The sequence below is a fragment of the Diadema setosum genome, chromosome 8 (genome assembly GCF_964275005.1).
Source record: "Diadema setosum chromosome 8, eeDiaSeto1, whole genome shotgun sequence".
NCBI lineage: Eukaryota > Metazoa > Echinodermata > Echinoidea > Diadematoida > Diadematidae > Diadema > Diadema setosum.
In genome coordinates, this window is record NC_092692.1 from 17,922,386 (window position 1) to 17,935,217 (window position 12,832).

Here is a 12,832-nt window from a genome sequence, read left to right on the forward strand (position 1 = left end):
GAAGCGGATCCTAATCAAATGACTGCTCGACAGCACGCACATGACCAGGCATTTATTTTGCCTAAAATATAATATTGCTTATGACCAGTCATTAGCAAAGTATAATGTCCAGTCATTAGCACTTTCACATAGGGATGCATAGTAGGTCTACATAAAGAGGTGTCATTTCATTGTTTAGTTTACTCATAAAAATGACTGGTGTGCAGCAAAATTTTATCATACATGGATCTGCTTCATAATTTCATAAAGCAATTAATACACATCAGTTTGTTAGGGCATTAGGAACATAAAACACAGTCAGTACCTTTGAAACAGTCCAAATGCCAGAGGTGATAGTTAGACTGTTCCAAAGGTATCTTGTGTGGTTAATAATTCTTACTAATGCCCTCATTGATGGGTTTTACTGGTATATTACTCAGTGGGAGATGGGCGCCAATCTGGACTCCACATCATTATTGCCTTATTTGTCAGTGGGCTATGGAGCACTGCCACATACATGTAGCTGGGCAGACACAAACGCTGACAGTCCCCAGTCTCTCATCATCCATCACCACAATACAAGGATCTCTATTTTAGATAGAACACATTCATATGTCTCTTTATGCAGCATTGGTGATATATTAAAGTCTCTTCTCTAACTACAGAAATGGTGCCTCCATCTCTGCTAACACATATGATGTTTCTCAGGTGCTTTGTTTCAATCTTCACAATCCAAAGCAAAAACAAGACAAGAAAAAGAGACGCTTTGATTCCTGGTGAATCTTTGACATAAATGGCAACTATCCTGCACGGTCAAAAGAAGGTGTTCCGGTTTTGACTTCTACGTCGCTCAGAAATCAGGTAAAAATGACAAAAGGTGGGGGAGTGTTGTTTGGCATACAACTTTCCACCTGACAGTCATGTGCATTCACGTGCACTCTTACATACGCACCTGGCGTGGCTTCGGTGCGAAGGTTCACGCACAGAAGTCATCAGAGTTTACCGCTTTTTGATTTTGCAGCTGTGGGGAAGGAGGCAACTCATGCCCTACTCTGCAAAACTTGAGCCACCGCCTCCCCCCGATGGCTCCAGTGTCATAGTTTGACGGACCCTGCAGGGAGGGCTGAGTTGCACAACCTGTAGTAGCGGAGATCGCTGACAAACCGCTGCATGTTTTGACTGAATGATGGCAGGTCCTGCAAATGAATTGAAAAAAGGTGAAGTCAGTGTAATCGTGTGTGTAGTAGTGATGAAAACTAAGGAAATGATAATAATTTTCTTTTGATAATTTTAGCAAATCACAAAATATGTACAAGCCATCCACAGTGTGTATTTGAAATCTGATTTTAAAAAAGGATAATGATGAGAACAGAGCATGACCTATCACACAGATTCTTATTAAGGGACAAGTTCACCTTCATTAACATGAGGATTAAGAGAATGCAGCAATATTAGTAGAACACATCAGTGAAAGTTTGAGGAAAATTGGACAATTGATGCAAAAGTTATGAATTTTTAAAACTTTTTTCTTGGAACCGCTGGATGAGGAGACTACTAAGGCTCGTGATGTCGTATGAGTACAACAGTATAAAGAAAATGTAAAGAAAATTCAACATATTTTCACTTCTTTCGCATAATAAAAGAGCCCTTGACTTGCCTCTTTCTATTACCTAAGGCAATGGGAATAATATTACCCATAACATATGTAAGTAACGAGTCAAGGGAATGTGTACTTCTTTCAAAAGATGAAATTTTGTGAAATTCTCTTTATATTTTCCTTATATTGTTGTACGCATGTGACATCATACACTGTAGTAGTCTTCTCATCCAGCAGTGACTGCACAAAAACTTCAAAAATTCATAACTTTTGAACGGATTGTCCGATTTTCCTCAAACTTTCAATGATGTGTTCTACTAATATTGCTACATTCTCTCAATCCTTATGTTAATGAAGGTGAACTTGTCCTTTAAGACTGGTTGCACATCTTGGCTTTTCTGTAAAACTGATACTGGCCACTTTGCCCTGGGTGCTTTAATAGAGTACATTTAAGCAAGACCCTACGTGAATACTTGGGCAGTGAATTAAGGAAAGAATTTGCACCTTTTGCAAGGCTGTATAAAAGATTATAACTAAAAGTGAGACTACTTTGGGAAAATAGGACATTATCAACAAACTACTACAGCGTGGACAGGTCAAAAGAGAGATTTTGAAGCAAGTGGAATATCCGAGTTCAAATCAACCATCATTGTCCCCACACTTACTTCTGCGATGCTGAAGTTGGTTTTGAGGATGGTCTTCTGGTTGGCGTCCAGGCCCTCCGTGCTGGACAGAAACTCGGGCAGGAAGACGCGGAAGAAGTTGTCGAAGTCGACAGACGCCATGTTGTACACCGTCACCATGGTTTCCTCCTGGAGCAGGTCATGTGACTTGTGGATCAGCGCCTGCAGCAGGACGTTCATGAACGGCGACAGCATCAGGGTCTTGAAGATTTTCTGTGGGAGAAATACAGACAAAGCAAACCACTGGGAGTTACACGAGATGGTAAAGAATCTGGCGATTGATAATTTGTCCAATGGCAATGTGGTCAAACAAATTGGCAGGAAGTCACAAAGCTAGTGAAAATCGAGTCCATGGATTATGCAAATTTCAATTGTGCGCATGTTACATGTACTGTGCCTGAACAGACGTCCAGTGATAAATATGTGTGGACGTGCTCACATGCAAGGTATGGTTGCCTTGTGCTTTGAACATCCATTTCACCCTTGTTTATTGTTTATAAGCAAAGTTAAACAATGAATTTGATTTAAACTACATTTGTGAGTACAGGCTTAAAACTTGGAATATGCTGAGTACATTTCTTTTTTTCTTATCAATTACGATTCAATTGCATTTCACAGACATGTGATTCTTCTCTCAATTCAGAAATGCATAGTTCATTTATCAATGGGTCGTAGATGCCAACAAAGCTTGGATGCAAAACCACAATCACTGTGACCCAAGGATATAGCGAGGGTAATCTGGCTCACCTTTTGATAGAGCTTGAGCTTGGCATTGAGAATTTCCAGGGCCTCCAGGTTTTGTCTGAAGACCGAGATGTCTGGCTGGAGGAAGGACTGTCCGAACGCCTGTGGGAGGAGGACAGACAAGGAGTAGATCGATAGTTGGACAAACATGGTAAGTGAGGGAGAGATATATAAAGTGACAGCGCAATACAAGCAAAACGGAAAGAAACAGAATGAGAAAGTCTCTCACAATAGCCATCTATAGTTGGATAAAAGTTGAACGCAAGCGAGGAGGAAATACTCAAAATTCATTAAATTCTTCCGTCGAGATGTTTTCATTGCAACTGATTGACAAATTGCCCTACATCGACATAAATAAACACTACTGAATAGAAGCTCGTTGGTCTAGTGGAGATGACACCTGTCCTGAGATCAGGACGTCGTAGGTTCGTATCCTATTCGAGTTTGAACGCCTATGATTTTATCATCATTGCTACTACTAAAAACGTTGATCAATTCAGTGCTTATTTATATTGTTGCAAAGGAGGAAATATTTGTGTCATTTTATAAAACAATCTGTACTATTAAAAACCAATAGCATGGAGATTCATGGAGTGAAAAGGCTAGTCCGGTTTGGATATATTTGAGAATCCACATAACGAACTGTGTACAGCTTTTTCACTGATCTCTCTGTATGTATACACACACAGTCGCAGAATCTCCACTGGAGTCAACTGTTACTGATGAGCATACACTTCGATGAACATATTCACTGAACGGTGCTATTCGTGGTTTTTCTTATGTACCCCGGTGGGGAGCAAATAAATTGGACTAACCACGAATACCCACGCTACTGTGTCTTTAAACAAATGAATCGAAAAAACCCTTTAAGTGAATTCTTTTAAGTTGTCCCACTCACCTGCATAATGGTAATGAACTGCTGTTCGTGCTCCACGTTGTCAGTAGGGGGTGCCCCAAGCATGCTGGCCAGGATCGATGTGTTGAAGAAGTACCGCCATTTGCTCTGTAGCATTTCAAACAGCAGCTTGTAGAGGGCGGGCTTGATGTCGGGTGATGCCCTCTATGGGGTGAAATAAAAACATTACACTAGGGAATTAAAAACTGTATATAATACACTATTTAACCTTCTAGTAAATGAAGATTCCATACAAAATGGTCTATGGTTCCCTAGAAGGTACAGCAATATAACTCTTATTTTGACAACTTTCTAAATTATGCAAAACAGCTCACTGCATGTTAATCTTTGTCTATTATAAGTCCTGTTTATCTGAAAGCCTATTCAGACTTTAAGAAGAGAATTGTGGGTCACAGAATTCTGAAATACCTCTGATGACCTTTGACCTCTTTCAAATTATGTACTTATATATAATATATGAAAACAATAAAAATGGTAAAGCATGAAACTATAAAAAAGCAGACACATGGCTTCAGGCGTTTTGGGTAGTAAAAAGAAGGGTGGTATTGGGTGGTTCAGTTACTAATGGGTTAAAAAAGTTTATATTTAACCATCTTGAGACAAACATCTCACAAACATCTCTCCTGCCTCCGCTTCTTGTCACACATTTGGAAGTTGTATGTTCATAGACATTTAAATCTCATGCAGGATGAATATCCATTATTGTTCATCCCCGAGTGCTACACTGACTTAGTTTCTATTCATTTCCAAATAAAGTTGTTTGTCAGCGTGCAATCATATACCCATCCCAGTACTGCTGTTTTGGAAAAAAAAAATAAATAACTGAATTAATTTTTTTTTTAATTGTTTGATACCCATTCAGTGCCTGTTACTCCCATGTGGTGTCAAACCTATTCCCTTTCGAGATGCTTTGGCTGTTCAACCTATAGGGTAAGTCAAATATCTTGTAGGAGACAGCTTAATTAACAGAAACGTACCTCGGCGATGATGGGGTAGATGTGCTCCATACATATTGAGATGATGCTGGGCAGAAACGTCTTGAAAGCTGACCCAGGCTCCTGGACAATGATCTCTAGGATTTGAAGAAACCTGGACACAGACAGACAGACAGACAGAAAAACGGACAGGTAGATAGGCAGAGAGGAGAGAACAAAAAATCAGTAAAGAGACTTTCATGCGATACGGCCATGATGGAATGCTTCTTTATGTAAAAATACAAGCAAGACGTTGCAGGAAATCACATTATTTTTCCTGCAGAGACCTAGAGAAAGTAGGCCACTGTTTATGGGATCCAGTTGAAGTGTATGTAATGTCTATGAGTAACTGCTTTAAGTAGGATGCAGTGAGTTAAGTGAAGGTCATGCCTTGTCAGACATACATGCAAAAGTATTAAGGATTGAACTTACAAAATCAATGACTAATAGATACAATTTATGAAAGTACAGCAAGAGGTGAAGTTTTTGCTGTGTGAAAATGTTTGCACATTCAGCACAAAATGAAACTAGCAAAGAAAAAAGCAAACACAAATTTGTAATGCAGACCAGTTACACTTCACATTAGCATGTGCCACCAAAGCCCTTTACCACTGTGGTAGCTGTGAGCTGTTTGAAGTACCTCGCTCAATTGCTGTGACCATCCATTTCATCTTACCGGTGCGAGCCAAAGAAATTTATTGTACCAAAATTTCCATTTCTACAGTATCACAAACGTGTTGTAGTGAAAATGAACATTATTTCCAGGGTAAAAAGCACACTGCACCAATTACGCATATGTAATAATATACACTAATTGTATTTAATGTTGATCACAAAATTTTCAATGGAACTGCGTAAATACCCTGTTTTAATCCTGGTGAACACAATGAATAGGAATCCTTATAAAACTTTGTAGAATTTCCATTCACTGCAAGCATTTTAATTTTAACTATGGGAGATGACGAAACAGTACAACTTACTTCTCCACAACACTGATTCCTGATGAACTCTCGTGTGTGATGGTTTCTGCCAGCTGTTCTCTGCAGGAATGAAAGAAGATTACAAATATCATTCAAAGGACACTCATACAGTCACATACTGTAGAAGAAGGAATGTTCGCATGCATTTTAATTTACAAATTTTGCGAGAGCCAAGATTCATGAAATGAAAATGCACATGAAAGTTCTTGTCTACACTATACAAATTGAATGTTAGAGGCAACTCGCGAAAATTTAATGCCGCGAAAAAGGTAGTCGGCTCCAATTCGCGAAAATTTCATGCCGTGAAAATATTGTGTTTTACAGTAAACTACTCAAAATGTTCCCTTCATTATCACACTACTTATCATTTTCATTCAGAGTGAGAAAGTCAGTTGAAGTCTATGTAAATCACTGTCAAGACAAGGGTCATGATAGCATTTACCTATAATCATAAAATTTTACTTGACAGTCTCTCTCATGTATAATCTGAAAGAAATATATGTGCTACATTCAGGTTTCAAAGGCCTGCAAAATAGAATACCAGAGAATAATTGCCTCTCTTTCAAGTGGAAAAAAAAACCAAAACAAAACAAAAAATATACAAACAAGCAAAAAAAAAAAAAAAAAAAAAATAGGGATCATCTATCCAAAGTCACCACAGCTCTGTTTTGCTCTTTAATTGTTCATTATCCTCTGTATCAAAGGGGATTCTTTTTTCTTTCGTCTAGTGGAAATGTGACACATAAGTGACCTAAACCACTGCTAACCTTGTGAAGAGGTCGATGAACATGGACATTGTGTGCTGTATCGTTGGAATTCCCATCTGAACTCGCAATCCTTGGAACAAGGCTAGGAAGAAGCTCATCATGTCATCCACAACATCTTGAGAGGAGAAAAGTATAAAGAAAAGTGTTAAATATGTGCCTAACTAACTAACTAACTAACCGCCATTCAACAAAAAAGTGAAGTGGTGATATGAGACTCTGGCAAAAAGTGCACAAAATATGAAGTAAAAGCTGTCTATTCTTTTATCATCAAATTGTCTCACTCTCCTTTACCACTTGGCTATTTTCTGGAATACAAGTATGAGAAAAGTTGCCAATGTGATTAAATGTTACCTCCTTTCAATGTGAACCATGTCACTGAATGAATGCTACCCTCATTTCAATGTAAACCATGTAATCACTGAATGAATGTTATCCTCCTTCAAGGTAAAACAGTTCTGGTACGCCTGTACAACTGTCAAATTTCGCTCCAAAATGTACATATATGCCTAAGAAATGTGTGGAATAACGCTGTAATAACAAGATATTTGTTGGGTAACGACGAAAATGCAAAATATTAACCAAAAATATTCGCATCTCAGAGCGTACCAGATCGGGGTCAGGCTAACTCGGACTTGGGGACAACTCTGCCTTGCTTTGACGCCGGGGCCGAGTTGTCCCTCTGGATTGTACAGTGTTGTACTATGGGAGCGCTTCGCATTCTGGCTGGTCACAGTTATGGGCCGAGTTGATACAAGGCGCGTATCAAAGAACCTTTTGGTGCGCATACAAAATGAACATGCACCTATGTACAAGATATGGTGATCACAAACTGCGTCTAAATTGTCTGAAATAGGGCCAAGTTGTCCCCGAGACCGAGTTAGCCTGGATCCTTCTGGAATAAAAGTCGGTATACCAACTTTTTATTTTTTATCTCAAAATACTCTGAAACAACTGATCATCCCTACTGATCAAGTTTGGGATGACCGTGATGCAAAGGCCCAATCTCACCTGGCTGGTGGATGTAGACAGGGAAGAGAGAGAGGGTGACCTCAATGCAATCTCTGACTGAGTGGTAACACAGCTGCTTGGTCTTAGACACCTCTCCTGCTATCGACTCCACCTGGTCAGACAGGATCTGTAGAGTCTTCCTTATGACCGGCTTGGCTGGGTTGACCGAACAAGAGGGAACAATAACATCTTATTAATCCTGCATGAATGGCTGCACATGGCCATATTTATTTATTTCCACACTTACAAAAAAAAAAAAAAAAGTCATTACAGCTTTGAGTCATAATATGATCACATTCATTGTTGGGGTCCAATCAAAGCCTATTAAAGCTTGATGGAAAAAGGCCCCAAAGTAAATACAAGACTTTTAGAAATTAAGATAGGGTTACAAAGTATATACAATGCAAATGGTACACAACCAGTCAGGGGGAAGAGAATTATTGGAAATGTTGCTATGGCGACTGGTATGCCTCCCCTATGATGTATTGTTCTCCTAACAGGTCTATAGCATGTCTTGACAATGTAAGAGAACAGTTTCACATAACTGGCAAAAAGTAGCAGAAGCAGTAGTCTTCTCATCTGGCGATGGTGGCACCAAAAATTTAAAAATTCATAAATTTTGAACAGATTGTCCAGATTGTCCGATTTGTCAGATTTTCCCCAAATTTTCGCTGATGTGTTCTACTGATATTGTTGTATTCATGGGTTTGAGCCCAAGCCAAGCCTGACATATTTACCCTTCAGCAAGGCACTTTGTCCACATTGCTGCTCTCCACCAAGAAGAATAAATGGGTATCCGGTAGGATGAGAATGTTTATGGCTGCAACTGGCCAGAATGCCCCCCAGGGAGTGGAGAGTGAGCACTGTTGGTGCTGGTTGGAAATAACCTATCTAGTGACCGGGGTAATGATAGTTTGTCAAAAGCATTGAGATACTCGACAAGAGTGAAATGTGCTATACAAAAACTAGCTATTATCACTATCATTTGCTTAATCTACGCTTATATTTGGGTGAGCTTGTCTTCTAATGTGGAGAATGCTGCCTCACCTCTGTCCTGTAATGCCTTGTTGGTTCTCAGCTCACTGACACCCTTGAGCTCCCTGAACTCCTGGGTCAGCCGCCCAATGAACTGAGAGTGGTGCTCGGAGCGGACCGGCCACTGCTGCTCACTCTCAGGCACGTTGGCCCAGGGCAGGGTCAGGATGTTTGACAGCCCTCTGCACACCAGCAGCTGGACCTAGGTCAACACAAACGTACAGTATATGCCATCAAACTTATGTGAAATAAAACTTGTTTTTCTTTAGTAGCATGCAATCTTATTCTGGAAACAAGGAAAAGTAGAAATTACGCGGTGCGTAATATATGTCCCCGCCGGAAGTAGCATTTTGTAGCAAAATGTGCAATATAGGTAAAAAATCAAGGTCAAAGGTCAAAGAAGTCAAAGGTCAAAATTCTGTGTAAAAGTTTTGAAGCCCTCACCTAGTGCCATCACATAAAGCAAACGGAATCGAAATCGGGTTAGAAATGGCGAAGGAGTAGCATTTTGTAGCCAATGTACAATACAGGTCAAAAATCAAGGTCAAAGGTCAAAGAAGGCAAAGGTCAAAATTCTGTGTAAAGTTTTGAAGCCCTCACCTAGTGCCATCACATGAAGCAAACGGAATCGAAATCGGGTTAGAAATGGCGAAGGAGTAGCATTTTCTAGCCAATGTACAATACAGGTCAAAAATCAGGGTCAAAGGTCAAAGAAGGCAAAGGTCAAAATTCTGTGTATTTGAAGCCCTCACCTAGTGCCATCACATAAAGCAAACGGAATCAAAATCGGGTTAGAAATGGCGAAGGAGTAGCATTTTCTAGCAAAATGTACAATATAGGCCAAAAATCAAGGTCAAAGGTCAAAGAAGGCAAAGGTCAAAATTCTGTGTAAAAGTTTTGAAGCCCTCACCTAGTGCCATCACATAAAGCAAACGGAATCGAAATCGGGTTAGAAATGGCGAAGGAGTAGCATTTTCTAGCAAAATGTACAATATAGGTCAAAAATCAAGGTCAAAGGTCAAAGAAGTCAAAGGTCAAAATTCTGTGTAGAAGTTTTGAAGCCCTCACCTAGTGCCATCACATAAAGCAAACGGAATCGAAATCGGGTTAGAAATGGCAAAGGAGTAGCATTTTGTAGCAAAATGTACAATATAGGTCAAAGGTCACAACTGAAATTCTGTGAAGTTTCAAAGCTCCAATGTAGTGCTATCATATAAAGCAAACAGAATCAAAATTGGCTCATAAATGACAGAGAAGTAGCAAATTTAACATTTTGATCACACACGGACGCACACACGGACGGACGCACGGACGGACGCACGGACGGACGCACGGACGGACACACACACGTACGGAGCCCGTTTCATAGTCCCCTGCTCCAACTCGTTCGGCGGGGACAAAAACAGTCAATTCTTACCTTCAGACAAGTTTCATACATTGTCAATTCTGAGATATTGCTCAAGTTTTATCGCACATATGCGGTCTAATTACATCGCAGAAGTACTACCAAGTGGCAGTTCTGCATGTTTTGTTGTTACTGCACAGCTGTGAAGACCCCATTGTTAACAATCTAACCAGGATTTATAAGCTTGTTTCTTTAATTTTCTTTCAAGTTTGCATATTTTCATCCTTTGATGTGGTCCAATACTTATCTTACGTATGCATCCACTAGGTCAGTAGGAAATGGAAAAGCACACACACACACACGCACACACAAAACAGATACAAACATTAACATTCAAGTAACAGAAACTTCTGCAGTATGAATAGACTGAAACAAACAAAACAAAACAAAACATGATTCAAAGAAAGCAAGACGTCCAAAAGTTCAGTCACCCTTCATGAACATCCAGTGCAGAGGAAGCGAAATGTCTGGTGGCTCGCAAGGGGCATGAAATGAACAGTAATCTTCTATCTCTTACATTTCTTGATTCATTCAACCAGAAAAGCATTCTCACGCAGCTTATATTACTTTACTGGAAAATTCACTTCTTGACATAATCATATTTTGATGAGTGTTGACACAATTTCAATAAAATCCACTCAATTCTTTTTCCATGACTTTGATTTAATTTGTTGTTGAACAGACTGGAACAAATAACTGGTACGTGCCATCAAATTAGACATAGAAGTAAGGCTGCAAACCCTGCAAATGAAGTTCCTTCATGGAACACTAAATAAGGAAACACTTAGATAAGAATAATAATACAGTCAGGTGACTCCCATTATAACAAAGTCCTGGGGACTGGCAGTACTATTCTTACGCTACATTGCAATTTTATTACAGTCATACAATAAAGTATAAATAGATATATAGATAGTAATTTGGGACTTGAATTTTCACTTTATTGCAACACAAGTTTTGTTATAACTGTGTTCATCATAACGGGAGTGCGCTGTAATACTTGGGCTTGCATAGTGCATTACAACAAAATAATGTTCCCTATGCACTACGCATCTACATTCAACTTGTTTGAGAGCCATTGTTTGGTTTACGCTCCAATTCCCTCACCTCTGTCTGAAGGCCCGATAGCGACCCTCCACTGACATCGTTGAAGAGCTTCTGTATGGCGGGCATTTCGATGAGGAATGTGGGTCGTACCGTGCTGGCTACGGACAGGAAGAGATGTGCTGAGGACAAGATGATCTTACACGGGATCTGAGGAGAGAGAAAATTCCCTACGTATTAATAAACATACAAAGGCTGGATTGAAAACCATATCATCTGGACACGTTTTCAAACAATTATCACACAATAGCAAATGTGAAGAGTTTAAAGCTCAGGTATACATGTTGATACAAGACGCTCATAAATCTGATTGGCTGCAAGGCTCATACCCCCATTCCACAGAGCTTTTTCTCATCGGTCACTCATCGGAAGCCAAGTTTGTTGCTTCTGGCCACCCATCGAAGCGTATTGGATCGCAGTCTGATGAATTAAACATGTGTTGGTTGACTATAGGATCAGTGTTAGACATGTCGTGCCTGATCCTCATTGGATGATCTTGCCTCATCAGATCACTGCCCGACATGTCCGACACTGACCTAATAGTTAACCAACATACGTCCGATTTGTCAGACTGCAATCTGATACATTGCAGTCGGTGGCAAGTTTGTTTCTGACGAGTGATCACCGAGGAAAAAATCTGAGGAATGGGGGTATTAGGCCGAGGCTCTGGTATCATGTTGAAGGGTTAAAAAGCACATACTGTAAAATGAGGAATGTTCGCGTGCATTTTAATTTCGCGAGCACCAAGATTTGCGAAATTAAAATGCACGCAAAATTTTAACGCCAGTGGCAATTCCCAAAAATTTCATGCCACGAAAAAAGCTGTCGGCTCCAATTCGCGAAAATTTCGTGCCACGAATATATCATATTTTACAGCACCTGTTTGGCAAGTTCAGGTGCGATGGCTTCCACCAGGCTGGTCACGAGGGGTACAAACTTTTGGTGGTGTCTGCCCCCCTGCCTGCTGGTTTCATTGTAGAACTGAGCCAGCCAGTGGCTGTAGGCCTTCAGGGCTGCCAGGGCTTGGGCGTGGCTGATAGAGGAAGGGTAACGAAGGTAACCGAGAGAGAGAGAGAGAAAGAGCAAAATTGTGGATTATTTCAACTTGGAAAAATTGATAAGGATGGAGGTAAATGACACACGTACACCAACACACAATTTCAAATATCAGAGAAGAATAGAGCATAACCTTGGGTCTTTATATTGTTTTTCTTGGAGAATATATGAATGAAAGTAAGTACAGTCTACTCCATGTATGTCAATCATGATGGGAATAGAAAGACGCATCGGTTTAGGCAATATATATTCACCTTGGGGGATATTTGACTTCTGCATGCACAGAGGAATACATGAGTAAATATTGGAATGTACATCAAGACTTATTATCAATGACTTGGCTGATCATTTGACAATGTGCTATTGACTTACGCGTAATTGACTGGTATTTTGTTCATTGAGACCAACATTCACATAATTTCAAAGACAATCTATATTCAGAAAGTAGGCAAATTTCATGGGTTATATTTTCCTCTCTCCTTAGGAAGACAAAGTAATGAGTCTGACCACACTGTACCATCTGCCCTTCTAATCAGGAGCGAAGTGGTCTCGGAATAAGATCTTTTTATATCGCTTTCTCATAG

General features: G+C 39.9%; 1 protein-coding gene across 1 annotated transcript in view; it reads right to left on the reverse strand.

Moving 5' to 3' along the window:
- Window positions 1–465: 465 nt before the first annotated feature.
- The window catches only part of LOC140231484 (exportin-6-like), a 37,971-nt gene continuing 25,604 nt past the window's right edge, over window positions 466–12,832 (reverse strand). Inside the window, exons 15-25 of the mRNA XM_072311616.1 lie at window positions 12,072–12,225; window positions 11,196–11,342; window positions 8,696–8,885; window positions 7,649–7,804; window positions 6,641–6,755; window positions 5,874–5,933; window positions 4,897–5,008; window positions 3,902–4,063; window positions 3,007–3,105; window positions 2,242–2,472; window positions 466–1,175 (exon numbers count right to left, since the gene is read on the reverse strand). Coding sequence (XP_072167717.1) covers window positions 1,074–1,175; window positions 2,242–2,472; window positions 3,007–3,105; window positions 3,902–4,063; window positions 4,897–5,008; window positions 5,874–5,933; window positions 6,641–6,755; window positions 7,649–7,804; window positions 8,696–8,885; window positions 11,196–11,342; window positions 12,072–12,225 — 1,528 coding nt within the window. The 3' untranslated portion in view covers window positions 466–1,073. The remainder of the gene's footprint in view (window positions 1,176–2,241; window positions 2,473–3,006; window positions 3,106–3,901; window positions 4,064–4,896; window positions 5,009–5,873; window positions 5,934–6,640; window positions 6,756–7,648; window positions 7,805–8,695; window positions 8,886–11,195; window positions 11,343–12,071; window positions 12,226–12,832) is intronic.